General features: G+C 45.8%; 1 protein-coding gene across 2 annotated transcripts in view; it reads left to right on the top strand.

The window, feature by feature from the left end:
- The window catches only part of ODAD2 (outer dynein arm docking complex subunit 2), a 192396-nt gene that overhangs the window by 81260 nt on the left and 94101 nt on the right, over positions 1 to 17035 (top strand). For both annotated transcript variants that reach the window (XM_090047421.1, XM_090047422.1), the window contains 2 exons: positions 466 to 620; positions 10614 to 10856. In XM_090047421.1, coding sequence (XP_089903547.1) covers positions 466 to 620; positions 10614 to 10856 — 398 coding nt within the window. The remainder of the gene's footprint in view (positions 1 to 465; positions 621 to 10613; positions 10857 to 17035) is intronic.

The raw sequence follows: 17035 nt of genomic DNA, 5'->3' as shown, positions 1-17035 counted from the left end.
ATTATTATAGTTCATAGGAAACTAGGACTGGAAGGGACTTCATAAGGTCATTTAAGTCCAGCCCGCTGCTCAAGGCAGGATCATATTATACTTGAATTGCCTACTAAATGTTGTATGTATATATTGTGTTTACTGTGTACACAACTGAATATTGTGTACACAATAAATGAACAGTAAGTGCCCATGTGTTTAAATGCATATGCATTTAATGAACAGGTTTTTCATTTTACAAGGGAACAGGCCTATATTTTCTGACAATGTATGCAAAGTATACACTCTTGCTACATAATCATTTACCCTCTTTTAATTTGTAATGTGAATCAAAGTTTAAAGTATATATATCAATAATCAAAATATTTACGTAAAGTTCTTATTCTGTTAATGTTGCTTATTTTGGGAATACACCAGATTTCCTGGAAAACCCGTTACATTTTAAACCTTCTATATATTTAATTTGTTGTATAGTGTGCAGAAGATGAAGAAACACGTGACCTAGTAAGGCAGCATGGAGGGCTACAACCACTGGCTACTCTGCTTAGTAATTCTGAAAACAAAGAACTGTTAGCAGCAGTGACAGGAGCAATCTGGAAATGTGCTATCAGCAGAGAAAATGTAACAAAGTATGGGTAACAACTTAATTGTATCAAATATTTTGTTTTTTAGTATTTCTCAATGTTACGGGATAATTTGGTTTTAAAATGTGAGGCACGTTAATGCTACAAAAGGATCTTTACAACCATTTGGGCAAATGATTTAATTTTATAACATAAATGATCTGCCCAGCTGAGGGATAAATGTTTGCTGTTGTCAGATTTGCCAGGTTTACAAAGAAATGCATAGGCCCATAGCTGAACTCCTTATATACTTTCCTGTAAACCTCCCATCAGCAGCTACCTTTATAAAGAGTTTGTGCAGTTGGCTTGTCCAAGTGTTTTTTGGTGATTCCTCAAGTTCCCCAAACTTTGCTATTAGGCCTCATTTATTTTTTGTTTCTTTATTGAGAGCTTTAAATTGTTTGAGTCTTTTAGGTGTTGGTACTCTCATTTCTCAACCATATAGATAGCATATTTTCCTAATACACACAAATATGTAAGGATCAACTTACACTGAATAATTCTTAATTCTGCTATCTGAACTTCAAAAGTGATATTATTTTCTTAAATAAACTAGAACCCTCTTTGGATCTCATCCCTGAAAGTTTCATAGTTAGTAGGGTTGGAAGGGACCTGAGCAGATCATCTAGTCTCACACCCTGCCATGGCAGGAAAGAGTACTGGGGTCAAATGACCCCAGCAAGGTGTACATCTAGCCTCCTCCTAAAGACCCCCAGGGTAGGAGCCAGCACCACTTCTCTTGGAAGCTGGTTCCAGATCCCAGCTGCCCTGACCATGAAGTAGCGCCTCCTGATATCTAGTCTGAATCTACCCTCTGCCAGCTTGTGACCATTATTGCTAGTCACTCCTGGTAGTGCTCGGGGGAACAGGGACTCCCCCAATGCCTGCTGGTCCCCTCTGACTAGTTTGTAACAGGCCACTAGATCCCCCCTCAGCCTTCTCTTGTGGAGGCTGAACAGGTTCAGGTCCCGTAGCCTCTCCTCATAGGGCCTGCCCTGCTGCCCCCAATCATGTGAGTGGCCCTCCTCTGGACCCTCTCCATGTTGTCCACATCCCTCCTGAAGTGCGGTGCCCAGAACTGGACGCAGTATTCCAGCTGCAGCCTGACCAGTGCCGCATAGAGGAGGAGTATCACCTCCTTGGATCTGCTTGAGATGCATCTGTGGATGCATGACAAGGTGCGGTTGGTCTTCCTGACTGCATCCCCACACTCCTGGCCCATGTTCATCTTTGCATCAGTGATGACTCCAAGACCCTTTTCTGCCTCTGTACTGTCGAGAAGGGAGTTCCCCAGCTTGAAGGTATGGTGCCGGTTGTTCCTCCCCTGGTGCATCACCTTGCATTTGTCGGTGTTGAATCCCATCCTATTCTCATCTGCCCACCCTTGTAACCTGTCTAGGTCTGATTGTAGCCTATTCCTTCCTTCTAGCATGCCCACACCACCCCCCATCTTAGTGTCATCAGCAAATTTGAACAGGGTGCTTTTTACCCCTTCGTCCAAGTCACTGATGAAGGTGTTGAACAGTGCAGGCCTGAGGACCGAGCCCTGGGGGACCCCACTGCCCACATCCCTCCAAGTCGAAAATGACCCATCCACCACCACTCTCTGGGTGCAGCCCTCCAGCCAGTTGGCGACCCATTTGACTGTGTAGGTGTTGACACCACAGTCCCCCAGTTTCTTAATGAGAACGGGGTGAAAGACAGTGTCAAAGGCCTTCTGAATGTCCAGGAAGACTATGTCCACTGCTACCCCTGCATCTAAGGATTTGGTGGTCTGGTCATAGAAGGCCACCAGGTTGGTCTGACAGGACCTGCCTCTAATGAACCCATGTTGGTTGCCTCTAAGCATAATCTCCCCTGCTGACCCCTTGTGGACATGCACCAGAATAATTCTGTCAAAAAGCTTACCCAGGATCGAGGTAAGACTAACTGGCCTATAGTTTCCTGGGTCCTCCTTCCTCCCCTTTTTGAAGATAGGAACCACATTGGCTCTCTTCCAGTCCTCTGGCACCACACCAGAGCACCATGAGTGCCCATAAAGCCGTGCCAGGGGTCCTGCAATGACCTCTGCTAATTCCGTCAGCACTCTGGGGTGGAGATTGTCCAGACCAGCTGATTTGAATACATCCAGTCCCTCCAGAAGCTCCCTAACTAGTTCCTCACTAACTCTTGAACTAGGTGTGCCTCCCCTGGGGTTTGAGGGGAGCCCAGAGGGGGGGTGGCTGTTCCGGTCCCTGCTTAGGAAAATGGAGGCAAAGAAATCGTTAAATAGGTTAGCTTTGTCATCTGGTGTGATGACCAAATTTCCCAGCGTGTCTTGCAGGGGCCCCACATTACCCGGAACCTTCTTTTTGCCCCCTATGTATTTAAAAAAGGACTTCTTGTTGTCCTTGATCTGGGAAGCTAGTCCCAGTTCCATCTCTGCCTTGGCCTTCCTGACCGCCCCCCTGCATCCCCGAGCAACCGCAGTATAATCCTCCCTGGTGATGGCCCCCCCGTTCCATTGGGTGTGCGCCTCCCTTTTAGCTAGGAGACATTCCCAGATGGTTTTGCCCACAAAAGCCATGGGGGCTTTTGCGCCCTCCTGCCCCCTTTGATCTGTGTTGGGATTACTTCCCAAGTTGCTGAGGACTCAACTCATGTAGACTTCAGTGGAAGTTCAGGGGCTGAGGGAAGTGGAGAAAACAAATACACATCTCCAAAGAAGGAGACTGGAGTAAAAATATGTTAACAGATACATATACTACGGTTTGAATCAAGAAGTGTGCTGCAGCATAATTACCAGATAAAATACCATTTGGGTATAGTGCATCTAGTTCTAGTTGGCATTCCTATCCTGAGAATGCATTACAGAAAAATTATTACTAGAGATTACTTGTTGGGCACTGAAAATTTATTAACTAATTTGAAGAATATGAAGCTGACAAGTTCCCTGTCTTGAAGAGTTTACAAGCTAAGGCCCAACCCTCCTACGTAATTCGTACAAATGGAGGGTTGGGACTACATAGAACTTCATTAGCTAGACTGGAGGTCTGCATGAGTGCAGGTACCCATCTGCCTGAATCTATTTGCAGATAGTGGCTTTCAACAAAAAAGACAAATAAGCCCTTTCAATTTTTAAACAAAACAGTGCTGGCCAGTCTTTTCCATTAGCATGCCAGAAGTTAAATCCAAGTGTGCCTCACTTCTTCCCTTGCCTTCTCCATGATCTGCTACACGCCAAACATAATGGCTACTCGTGTCAGTTGTGGCACACTTGCCATGGGTAGACCATACCTCATATAGAACATGACATTAAAAAACAGCCAAGTAAGTATAGTAAAAAATACACAAATCTGATATTATCTATAAGACTGGCACTATGAAAGCTTTCTGTCAACTGGTTCCTTAAAATCAGTGTTGAGTCTTTGAGGAGCTGAGCTACCTCAGGTTCGTTTGGATCTGGACTTATGAGGTGAAGGAGGCACATACGTGTAACGGTTTGAACAGGGAACGAATTTATTGACTTACGTCCCTTGGTTGACTGAGACGCAGGTTGTATTTGAACTTGACAATGCAGCGTAACGGTTACAATGGCTTGCAAGCTGAAACGGTTGATAGCGGGGTGGGATTTTACGCCAAGGGGGAGCGGTGGTGGGAAACAGCGGTGAGCGGAAAGAGCAACGGTTGATCAGGCCGGTGCATATAACTGAACAGTTAGTCAGTTGTCCGTGTCAGTTCTCCAAGCTTTTCCCTGAGCCTCGATGGGAGGAGGCCTTTATACAGGGAGTGACGCGGTATAGCCAATCATGTTCGGCTGTTCAGCCCTCATGTCATTACCTTATTTGGCACAGACACACTCACTGAGGCAAGTGCCTCTCTGAGGTAACCGTTGCTATGAGGTTACTATGGGGGTCAGGGAGGTGCATGAGGCACAGAGCCAGCTTTTCGTCATGTCAATCAGAAGAAGAAGGAATATGCTACTCTGGAACTTTACTACAACTGTAGAACTTTACACAGGTAAATATAGGCAAACCTTTATGGAACAAAATATTATTCATTAGACATAAGCTAGATACAAACAGTTCCAGGACAGAAGCACAATAGGCCTGTGTGAAGCGGAAAGTATTCACTTCAGATTTGTATTCAGTGATTCAGAGGGACAGTGATTCGATTCAGCTGGATCCAAATCCGAAGATATTCACCACCAAATCTTATTCAGCCATAGACTATATGGGCAGGCAGTGCCGGCAGGAGCAGCTGGGGGAGCAGTCAGCCTTAGCTTGAGCTGGCAGCCCCAGGAGAAGCCGCTGCTCATCTGGCTGCCCCCCTGCTGGGTGAGGCAGGCAGTGCTGGCAGCCCTGGGAGAAGCCATGGGAGCTGGGGGGAATGATCAGGGAGCTGGGGGGTCAAATTGGCAGCTGGGGAATCAAACCGGAAGCTTGGGGGAATGATCAGGGGCTGGGGGAATGAACAGGGGCTTCCCCCTAGGTCCTGGTTCAATGCCTCAGCTCTGAATCATTACCTCAGCTCCCCAATCATTCCCCCCAGCCCCCACGGCTTCTCTTGGGGCTGCTGGCTCAAGCCATGGCTCTTCCAGCTGCTCCCCTGCCGGGGTGATCATGCAGTGCTAGCAACCATGGGAGAAGTCGCAGGTTCTTGGTGGAATGGTTGAGGAGCTGGAGGGAATGATTGGGAGCTGGGGGGATGCCCCTGGCCCTTCTCCCAGCCCCTGATCATTCCCTCCAGCTCCCAGTTCGATCCCCCAGTTCCTGGTTTGATTTCCCAGCCCCCAGTCATTCCCCCAGCTTCCCAATCATTCCCTCAGCCCCCTGATCATTTCCCCAAGCTCCCAGTCATTCCCTCAGCTCCTCAATCATTCTCCTCAGCCCCCGTAGCTTCTCCCAGGGCTGCCAGCACTGCCTGCCTCGCCCCAGCAGGGGGACAGCCGGGGGAGCAGCTGGATGAACCATGGCTCCCCCAGCTGCTCCCGCTGGCACTGCCTAGTGCCTGCCTGTACAGTCTATGGCACGGGCAGGCAATTATTTTGGGCAGAGGGTTGCTTACTGAGTTGGCAAGCCATTGAGGGCCACATGACAGGCAGCCAGGGGCAGATTAATATTAATTTTCTAAAAGTTTTTAGGGGCCCTGCGGGCTGGATAGAATGTTCTGGTGGGCTGCATCTGGCCTGTAGGCTGCATTTTGCCCACCCCTGGTCTATGGCCAAATCTCTGAATTGAGACTTCTGATTGGATTCGAAGAGATTAACGGATCTTCTGATTCGATTCAGATTCAGAGATACGGCCACTGAATCGGGCCAAATCTCCAAATCGAATCGGCAACTGAAGCTTTGCGCAGCCCTAATGCACAATAATAACAACATTTACATAAGCTGAAGGGCAACAGCTCATCAGGTCTGGTACTGCAGGGAGCAAACCAGGAAAGCCAAGGCTGCAACTGAACTCCAACTAGCTTCAGGCATCAAGGACAACAAAAAGTCCTTTTTCAGATATGTGGGGAGCCGGAGGAAAAGCAAGGGCAATGTTGGACCCCTGCTAAACCAGATGGGGCAACTGACAACTGACGCCCAGGAAAAAGCCAACCTATTAAATAGGTACTTTGCGTCAGTCTTTCATCAGTCACACAGGATGCCCATGCCTGCTATGGGACAGGGAAATCAGGGTGAGGGGGATCCCCTACCCTCCATCAATGCTGACCTCGTGAAGGAACACCTTGAGAAGCTGGATACCTTCAAGTCAGCTGGCCCTGACAACCTGCACCCCAGGGTACTCAAGGAGCTGGCGAGCATCATAGCCCAGCCCCTGGCACGGATCTTTGAAAACTCCTGGCGCTCTGGTGTAGTGCCCGAAGACTGGAAGAAGGCCAATGTGGTGCCGATCTTCAAGAAAGGGAGGAGAGTGGATCCAGCTAACTACAGGCCCATTAGCCTGACTTCTATCCTGGGGAAGATCTTAGAAAAGTTTATTAAGGAGGCCATCCTTGAGGGACTGGCCCAGGCTAACATTCTAAGGGACAGCCAGCACAGGTTTGTTGCGGGTAGGTCTTGTTTGACCAATCTCATTTCCTTCTATGACCAGGTGACCTATCATCTGGACAAGGGAGAAGAGATTGATGTCATATATCTTGACTTCAAAAAAGCTTTTGATCTGGTATCCCATGATCACCTCTTGGCCAAACTGCCCACTTGTGGCCTTGGCTCCACCATGATCCGCTGGCTGGGAAATTGGCTCCGTGGTCAGACCCAGAGGGTTGTGATTGATGGCAGTCACTCATCGTGGTGCCCTGTGACCAGTGGGGTCCCTCAAGGCTCTGTCCTGGGACCCATACTGTTCAACATCGTCATTAACGATGTGGACATTGAAGTCAGGAGTGGACTGGCCAAGTTCGCCGATGACACCAAACTTTGGGGCAAAGCATCCACGCCAGAAGAGAGGCGGGTGATCCAGGCTGACCTGGACAAGCTCAGCAAATGGGCAGATGAGAACCTCATGGTGTTTAACACCGAAAAATGCAAGGTTCTCCACCTTGGGAGGAAAAACCTGCAGCACCCTTATAGGCTTGGCAGTGCTACGTTGGTTAGCACTACAGAAGAAAGAGACTTGGAGGTCATCATTGACCACAAGATGAACATGAGCCTGCAATGCGATGCCGCAGCTAGTAAAGTGACCAAAACGCTGGCTTGCATCCATAGATGCTTCTCGAGCAAATCCCAGGACGTCATTTCCTCTTGTACTCGGCCTTGGTGAGGCCGCAGCTGGAGTACTGCATCCAGTTTTGGACTCCACAATTCAAAAAGGATGTGGAGAAGCTTGAGAGAGTCCAGAGGAGAGCCACGCGCATGATCAGAGGTCAGGAAAACAGATCTTACGATGACAGGCTGAGAGCCATGGGACTCTTTAGCCTGGAAAAGCGTAGGCTCAGGGGTGATCTGATGGCCACCTATAAGTTTATCAAGGGTGACCACCAGGATCTGGGGGAACGTATGTTCACCAGAGCATCCCAAGGGATGACGAGGATGAATGGTCACAAACTCCTGCAAGACCGTTTTAGGCTGGACATAAGGAAGAATTTCTTTATTGTCCGAGCCCCCAAGGTCTGGAACAGCCTGCCATCGGAGGTGGTTCAAGCACCTACATTGAACACCTTCAAGAGTAAATTGGATGCTTATCTTGCTAGGATCCTATGAGCCCAGCTGACTTCCTGCCCTTTGGGCAGGGGGTTGGACTCGATGATCTCCCGAGGTCCCTTCCAGCCCTAATGTCTATGAAATCTATGAAATCTGTGTAGAGCTGAAACATAAGGACTCTGCTTTCCTTACTGTTGGTTCCGCAGGAAAAAGGAAACAAATTTATAATCTGCCAATGTTTGGGTGCATCTTTGGCCCTTTATGGCTGTTGCAGCTCAATTTAAGTTGGAACTGCACCAAAACTGCACTTAAGGCTGTTGATAGATGTTTGTTCAAAAGTGTAATGAGGTCTGATCTCCAGTCCCAGCAGTCATACCTTCTGTCATGCTACATGTGCATGACAGAAAATGCAGTTGTGGAATTGGGGATCAGATCCAAATTGCACCCTATTGCTGGTGCAGGGGGAGCTCAGGATCATGATCTCAGGTTCCCCTGCACCAGGAAGTATCGAGCCCTTTGGGGCTTCGGTGCACTTCTGAGGGTGGGAGCACTGATCAGCTGCCTGTCACTCTCAGCCATGGCAGCAAAGATCAGCAGACTGGCGCACAAGCCATGGAAGCACATTCCTTCAAGCCTGCAGTGTGCTCTGAGGGCTGGAAGTGCTGATCAATGAACTAGCGCTCCCAAAGCTTGGAGTACACTGGAGCCTTTCAAACCTTGGGAGCACAGCTTAAGGTGCAATGGGCACCAGCCATAAAATTATTACAAATTTTGTATAATCATTTTGTGGTTTATTTCCTGTTTTATCACATTATTAATTTTATGGACATGTAGCCAGGTTACTACTTAAGGCGTGTGTCTACCCATGCATTAGAACTTGCAAGTAAATGCTCCTGGGCAGGCATCCACACATCCAGGGAAGTGGGAACAGATTTGCAAACTACTCCCACTTCTTGAGGCCCTGCAGTGGGCTTGCGCTCCAATCAGGGGGAGGCGCTGGACTCTCCTTGGGTGCTAGCAGGGAGCATTGGGCCAGGAGACCATTGTCTTCTGGCCAGATCTGGGACATTGCTTCCTGCCCTCGAGCGACTGCCTGCTGCCAGGGCAGAAATAATGTTCGCCTGCCCCAGTGGCAGGGACCTCCTGGCCCCAGCTCCCCGACTGGGGGCAGGGGACTTGGAAAGAGCTGCAGGGGAACAGCAGGTCCCAGCTCTCTGCCCTGCTCCACTGGTGGGATTCCCCATTCAGCTGGGGGCTTGTTGCTAGCTTTCCCACCAGCAGATCAGGGCAGGGGACTAGGATCTACCCCTCCCATGCAGCTCTTTCCAAGCCCCACACCTTGATCATCCAATTGGGGCATGGGTCTGGGACTTGCCTGTGACAGAGACAGGTCCCAGTCCCCACTATGCAATCTTAGGGCAGGGGCTGGAGAGCCTGTTCCCCACTCAGCTACATGGTTGCTGAGCTGAGTGGAGAACAGGCTAGGGATCCTGTTCCCTGTTCAGCTCAGTGATCATGAAGATGGGCAGGGAACAGGCTCCTCAGCCCCCACCAGCAGGGAACTCCCAGCACCAGCTCTACAACCACAGTGGCAGCACTGGGAGATCCTTAGCTCCCAGTCTGAGCTCTGTAGTATTGGGGCTCTGGCTGGAAGATAAGGATCTCCCAGTCCCCCACTCTCCAATCGTGATAATGAAGCAGGGTCTGGGAGATAAAGATCTCCCAGCCCCCACTCCCCGATCACAATCTCAGATCAGCGGGGCTTGGAGCTCCCTACTGCTGGGGCAGGGAAACATAGACCCTACCCCAGCAGCTGGTGGCTACCGGGGGCAGAGAGAAATCTCTTGTCCCCTGCTAGTCAGCTGACCAGGAGCAGATTTGCTCCCAGTCAGACATCTACACAAGCACTACTGAGCAGTAACTAATTGCAAGTAAATTTGCTCCTTGCATTTGCATGTAGCAAATTTACTTGGGATTAGCAAAGTATGCTGTGCAGTAAGCATGTGCATGATTAGATGTGCATGCTTACTGCACAGTAAACTTACTGCTCAGTAAAACGGCTCATGTAAACACACTCAAGATGTTATTAACTGGTCCATCCTGTCTTAAGTGTAACATCTGCCAGGGGCCTAGGATGCCTTAAAGGCACCCATCTGCAGACAGCAAGATCAGGAGTATATAAAGGTGAATTTTAAGTGACCTAACTTGTGCTTATTGTAATTTAGTTAGGATTTGGCCCAGAAAATTTAATTTTAACTAGAAATTAGATTCGTAAGTATGAAATAAGCAAACAAGCAATGTGTAAATACAATCTAGTTCTAATTCAACCTGAAAGCATACTGTGACAACCACACAAACCAGTCATCATATGTAATCCATAGACATAAAATCCAACAGATGTAATAGCTTTTATCTCTGCCTAAAATAAGACTAATTACATTTTAAAATTACAGCCTTAATTTAAGTAGATTACTTTAATGTTCTGAGCCAGTCAGCTATATGAAATACCATGTCCTACGGCCTGTATCTAGGCTTTGCAAAAGTAGGTTTTTAACTCTTAATTAAATTTTACGTCTATTCACTGAGATTTAAAATTAGGAAAATACACCAGTGCTCATGGTGAGTCTTTTTGATGGTGAGTGATTAATTCAGAAATAAATGATTATTTTATATTCTTTATTTTCTATTTTTCTCTTAATTAATAGCTTAAAAATCAAAATAAATAACTGCACTCTATATTTTCATTAACTATGTTTGATCAATTAATACTGAAGGCATTGCTTTAACACTATAACTACATTATAAAAATGAAAGCATTATCTTGTAACATTAATATAATGGAAATAATGTTTTTTTTTCTTTCTTTTACTTAGATTTCAGGAATTCAAAGTCATAGAAACTTTGGTAGCACTGCTAACTGATCAGCCTGAAGAAGTACTTGTGAATGTTGTTGGAGCACTAGGGGAATGTTGCCAAGAGCCGATAAATCGAGCTATTATCCGTAAATGTTCTGGCATACCACCTCTGGTTAATTTACTTACTGGAACCAATCAGGCACTTCTAGTGAATGTCACCAAAGCAGTGGGATCTTGTGCAGCTGAACCTGAAAATATGATGTAAGTTGTTTAACTTCATAGTATTTTAATTACTTAATGTATTTGTTTGTATGAAAAATCCTGGCAAGAATGCAAATAAAATGTTTGGGCTAAGCCTGGATGTTTAACATGAATGTAAAGATTCTTATACAAAATAAAAACACACATAAAGTATAGTGTTCATCAGATAGCTCATGTAGGTTACAGAATAGTTGTTTGACATAAATGGGGAATATGTAAAGGGATTTGTAGTGTGTAATGACGTTTTCATATCAAACAGTGCAGAATATTGAGTCACTACCTGATGCACTAGTATGACATCCATTGCATCATGGTAGCTATTAGGTCTGTGTGAGTAGGCAGCTATTCAATCCGGCTTCGGATCCAGCTGCTTTGGATGTCAGTGATCCGATCCGGACCTCTGGACAGGGTTCCTGCTTTGATCCGACTGAAGCAGCTCTGAGGTTTCGGAGCCACCTCAGAGATCCGGCCATAGGGTATCATGGGGAATCAATGAAACATTTATAACTTTGTTGTTTTTTGTCTGATTTGGATGAAACTTGTAGGGGTCGTAGCCCCTGCTAAGAGCTTGAAGCCCACCAAGTTTCAATAAGATCGGTGCAGGGGTTCAGGGGGAACTGTATCACATAGAGTGCACCACATGGGGGTGAAAACTTCAGGAGTGGTGGCCCCTGCTGAGGCCCTGTGGTGTAACACATACATGTGACATGAGTTTTGCTTTCAAGAATTTGGGGTGCAGTTCCCCTGAACCCCTACCCCAATCTTCTTGCAACTTGGCAGGCTTCATGCTTTCAGGAGGGGCTACCACCCCTGCAAGTGTCATCCAAATCAGACAAAAAACAACGAAGTTATAGATATTTCATTGATTCCCCATTATACCCTATGGCCGGATCTCCGAGGCGGCTCCGAAGCTTTTCCAAAGTGGTTCAGAAGCTCCAAACCACTTCAGAAAGCCTAACGAAGCCAGCGTTTCGATCTGGACAAGCTTCTCCAGATCCGAAGCATGGTCTGAAGCCTCGCACAGCCCTAGTAGCTATTACTTTCTCAGTTGTTTCACAGTGAAAGCACATTTCTAGGTTTCAAATTTAAGTTATTGTGAGCTTTATTCAGTGGTAGTTTTTTTTGTTTTGTTTTGTTTTTTACTTCCCATAGATTATATTTACAGTAAAACAGTATGTTTTATGGTAGATTATTCTATATTTAAACATAAATATTTCAAAAGGAAAATTAATAGGAAGAAAAAGGTGTGTATTCTTGAAAGACTTGGATAAATCTTTAAAGTTATTGGTTTTATCTGACTCTAACCCATGAAGCAGATCCTCAAGGAATCCATTTCTAAGCACTTGGAGGAGAAGATGGTGATTAGGAACAGTCAGCATGGATTCATCAAAAGCAAGTCATGCCTGACCAACCTGATTACTTTCTATGATGAGGTGACTGGCAGGGGGACCAGTGGATGTGTTATACCTTGATTTTTGCAGGGCTTTTGAAATGGTTTCCCACAACATTTTTGCAGGCAAGCTAAGGAAGTGCAGGCTGGATGAATAGACTGTAAGGTGGATAGAAAACTGGCTGGCGGATCAGGCTCAGAGGGTAGTAATCAATGACTCGATGTCTAGTTGGTAGCAGATAAGAAGTGGAGTGCTCCATGGGTTGTTCCTGGGGCTGGTTTTGTTCAATGTCTTCATCAGCGACCTGGAAGAAGTGCAGATTGCATCCTTGGGAAGTTTGCAGATGACATCAAGCTGCGGGAAGTAGTAGCTACACTGGAGGGTAGGGCTAGGATACAGAGTGACCTTGACAAATTGGAGGACTGGGCCTTATTTTCATGAGGTTCAACAAAGACAAGTGCAAAGTCTTGCACTTAGGACGGAACAAACCCATGCACCAGTATGGGCTGGGGGCTGCCTGGCTGGGCAGCAGCTCTTTAGAAAAGGACGTGGGGGTTACAGTGGACAATAAGTTGAATATGAGCCAACACTATGCCCTTGTTGCCAAGGAGGCTAATGGCATACTGGGATGCATTGGTAGGAGCGTTGCCAGCAGGTCAAGGGAAGTGATTATTCTCCTCTGTTCAGCACTGGTGTGGCCACATCTGGAGTAGCATGTTCAGTTTTGAGGCCCCCACTTCAGAAATGATGTGGACAAATTGGAGAGGGTCCAGCAGAGGACAGCTAAAAGAATGAGGGAGCTGGAGCACATGACTTATGAGGAAAGACTGAGGGAGCTGGGTTTATTTAGTCTACAGAAGAGGAGACTAAGAGGGGATTCAATAGCAACTTTCAACTATGTGAAGGGGGGTTTGAAAGAGGATGGAACTGGACTGTTCTCAGTGGTGGCAGATGGCAGAAGAAGGAGCAAAAGTCTCAAGTTGCAGCAAGGGAAATTTGCGTTAGATATTAGGAAGAATTTTCTTACTAGGAGGGTAGTAAAACGCTGGACCAGGTTATCTAGAGAGGTAGTGGAATCTCTATCCTTGAAGTTTTTCAAGTCCCAGCTAGACAAAGAGTTGGTTGTAATGATTTGGTTGGAGATGGTCCTGCTTTGAGCAGGGGGTTGGACTAGGTGACCTCCTGAGGTCCCTTCCAGGCCTAACTTTCTATGATTCTAAGTGTTTAAAAGACATATTTGAAGCTCTCCTTAATAGGAATGTTGTTAGTATTTTGTCTTGAAAACAAAAATTCCAGTTTCATTAATCTGTCTATAAGCAGGTACTTATCTCTTCTTTCCCCTTCTCTTTCCCCAGCTAAAGAGAAAGACTGATGCTCTGTTCAGAGTTACTGCTCTCTGACTGGTTTTGTAAAGTCAGAATCATATAGCTTACAAAACAAACAAACAAACTTCACATGTTCCAAAACGCAAGTCAGCATTTACTGTGTGTGCTGTGTCTAGGACAGAAACATATACCTCAGGGTTTTGGGCATGATTCCCTCATTAGATAGGAGTGAGGTCAGACAGAGAGTTAGCTAAGCTGCTCCTGTTCTGATTTGGATAATTCACTTGATATTCATATAGCAGTGCAAGGATTCCTTTTTTCTGAATAAGGCTTTTGTTTTCATGCTTTGGCTGTCACCCAGTGGCAAAAGGCTAGATAGTACGCACACAACTGTAAACATGGCTTATATGAACAGTGTTAGACACGAAGTATGAAAGTAAAAGTGAAATTATCTCTGCAGCTTATTTCTAATTAAGACTAGTAAGCATCAGCTTTATATACTAATATATTAACTCAACGGAATTAATCAACTGAGAAATTCAGAAACCAATAAATATAAACTGGCTTTCATAAAACCTCAGATCTATACCCATACTCAGAGCTATCACTTCAAATATGCAGTATGGATAGCTTCAGACTGAAATGTGGTCAGCCCAAGCACCAAAAATAACACCAGTTATAGCTAAAATTGTGGTCAAACAAAGTCTATCTTGTTTTTGAGAAGGAGAGAGTACAGGTTGTTTGGGAGGAAATTTTAAAAAGATTGCCAAGTATGGAGGAAGGAATTGGATCTCAGGTTCATATGAAAAAAAAAATCTCCAATGAAAGTTCCTAACATTATATATAAAAAGGAAATAAGGTTTTAGTTTGGGGCTGTAATGCACTTTTCATTATTACCAAAAAGTAATTAGAGTTAAATGCTTATTATTAGCTAGACTGTTAGTTACATGGGGTCCTAGACAAATAGTACTCTAAGGCTGCAGCATGTTAAGATGACTTCAAGAGAGATTGTGTTCTTATTTTCTCTATGGCTTGATTCTGTAAGGTACTGATAATTCTGATCCTGAACAAACAAGAAGCTGAAACACATGCTTAACTTAAGTACCGACTTCAGTCAAACAATTCACATGCTTCAGTGCATTGCTGGAATAAGTGTTCAGCCTCTGGTCAGATTGAGATGCTAAAGTTCCCCAGCATACACAGGAACTGTTCTCTCTGTCTCTGGATATTTTTCACCTTGGTCTAGCAACCTGTTTCAAGGTCCAATGCAGTGAGAATTGGAAACTTAGCCCCCTGCTGCTCCACCCTGCCCCATTTGGGGCAGTTTGGTCACTAACAGAGATGTGGTCAGGCAGTCTTTTCTTTACCACTCAAGTGCCAAAACAGGGGATTATTTATTATTTGCTGCTCATGCATATATTCATTATTAATTAATTTTGATTAACGTTAATAATTTAATGTCTGTTGTTATTCTTAGATTATTTCTGCATGAAGCAAAACATTTTGGAATTCATTTTTTACTGCAAGTTATTTTCTGTAGTTTTCAGCAAAAAACGTTGGGAAACACTTAATTTGCGTGGGTGTCTAGTTTTATGTACACTTTACTTTGCCTGTACAACAACCTTGATGTGTCTAGTCCTGGCAAAATGTCTGCCATGTATCACTGCCTAAACAAGCAACATCTGCCTCTTTCTAAACCCAAAACATCGTGAAACTAACAGATGTAAATGTGTATTATTGATCAAGAAGTAGGTGATTAGAAGAGAATTGCAGTTCTGAACTGAGGATCTTAATAAATTAATAAAGCTAGATACGCTGTAATTAGTAAATATCACTGGCAATTTTTATAGTTTCAGATGCTTTGGAATTTGTAAAATATCTCTTAATCCTGGACTGCATCAGTTTCTTCTTTCATGATATATACTAGGGCTGTGCAAAATTTTGACGGGTGTTTCCTTTTGAAGCCGTTTTGATGTGTTTCATGCTTGAAACAGCAAAATCGAAATGAAACAAAAGGCTTCAAAACAGCTTTGAAATGAAACGAGGGCACTCAAAATGTTTTGAAAGTTTCGAAACATTTTGAGTTTTGAAGCTGAGCTTGCTGCAACTAAACAGAAACTAAGGAGAGGGATGGGGAAAAAGGAGGAAGGACTGCTCTCTGATACTGATATCTAGCTCCCTGTTCAATTCCCCAGCTCTCTGATCACTTCCTCCAGCTCTCTGATCATTTCCCCAGCTCTTCCTGGGGGGACACAGGCACCCAATCTGCACACAGGATTTTAGCAGGCTGCTGAAACTGCAGCAACCTGCCGAAACCCAGTGTGCAGATCCAGGGGCCCACAGTCCCCAGGAAGAGCTGGGGAAATGATCAGAGAGCTGGGGGAATCGAACCATGAGCTGGGAGAATATTCAGATCCCTGAACATTCCCCCTGTTCCTGGTTGGATTTCCCAGCTCCCTAATCTTTCCTCCAGCTCTCTGATTGATTCTGGCTGCAAGCCCCCAGATGATGCAAGACGACGGCAGGCTGGTACTACTGGCTGGAACCGGCGCTGGGCACAGCCCATGCCAAGTGCCAGGAAGACTGGTGCTGGCTCCAGCCAACAGCAGCAGCATGCTGTCATCCTGCGTGCAGATCCAGGGGCCCACATTCCCTGGGAGGGCTGCAGGGCTGTGCCAGGATCCTCCTGGGGGTGGTACAGGCCCCCGGGTCTGCACATGGAATGGCAGCAGGTTGCTGCTGCCAAGAAGTGATATGAGTTTTGCTTTGAACAGTTTGAGGTGCAGTTTTCCAGAAACCCCTGCACCTATCTCCTTCAAACTTGGCAGGCCTCATGCACTCAGAAGGGGCTACCACCCTTGCAATTGTCATCCAAATCAGGCAATAAATGACAAAGTTATAGGTATTTTCATGATTCCCCATTATAGCCTACAGGTGAAACATTGAAACACATCAAAACAGTGAAACAGTTTTGACGAAATAGAACAGTGCTTCAGAATGAAATGAAATGAAATGCTGTCCCTCCAAAGTGGCAAAATGGAAGTCAAAATGAAATGGTGCTGTTTTGCACAGCCCTAATATATACCAGTGCACCTATGTAATGTGGCTCCTACCCCATCACTGAAGGAGAGAGTGAGCCAGGGAGCAGCTGGTAGGCTCCAGGCACTTCAAGGAACTAATAACAGCATAGGGCCTTTTAATAAAATGGCCACCTGTCCCAGGTTCAGCCAGCACAGTGCAGCCAGTGATTGACAGCCTTGAGGTGGAAGCAGTGGGTTAAGAGACCCAGAGAGAGGTTAGAGACCTTATAAAACCAAGATGGGAGCCTGACCAGCCAAGGAGGAAGGGCTATAGACTACCGGGGGCTACAAGGAAGTCCCTGCGCTACCCAGCAGCAAAGCTAAGTATTTCGGCCTTATGTTTTAGCTCATTACCACGGTGTAACATTGACCCAAATTCGGGG

This window comes from Crocodylus siamensis, chromosome 5 (assembly GCF_052110815.1).
Source record: "Crocodylus siamensis isolate JL-2025a chromosome 5, ASM5211081v1, whole genome shotgun sequence".
NCBI lineage: Eukaryota > Metazoa > Chordata > Crocodylia > Crocodylidae > Crocodylus > Crocodylus siamensis.
This window is presented reverse-complemented; position numbering and strand designations above follow the sequence as displayed.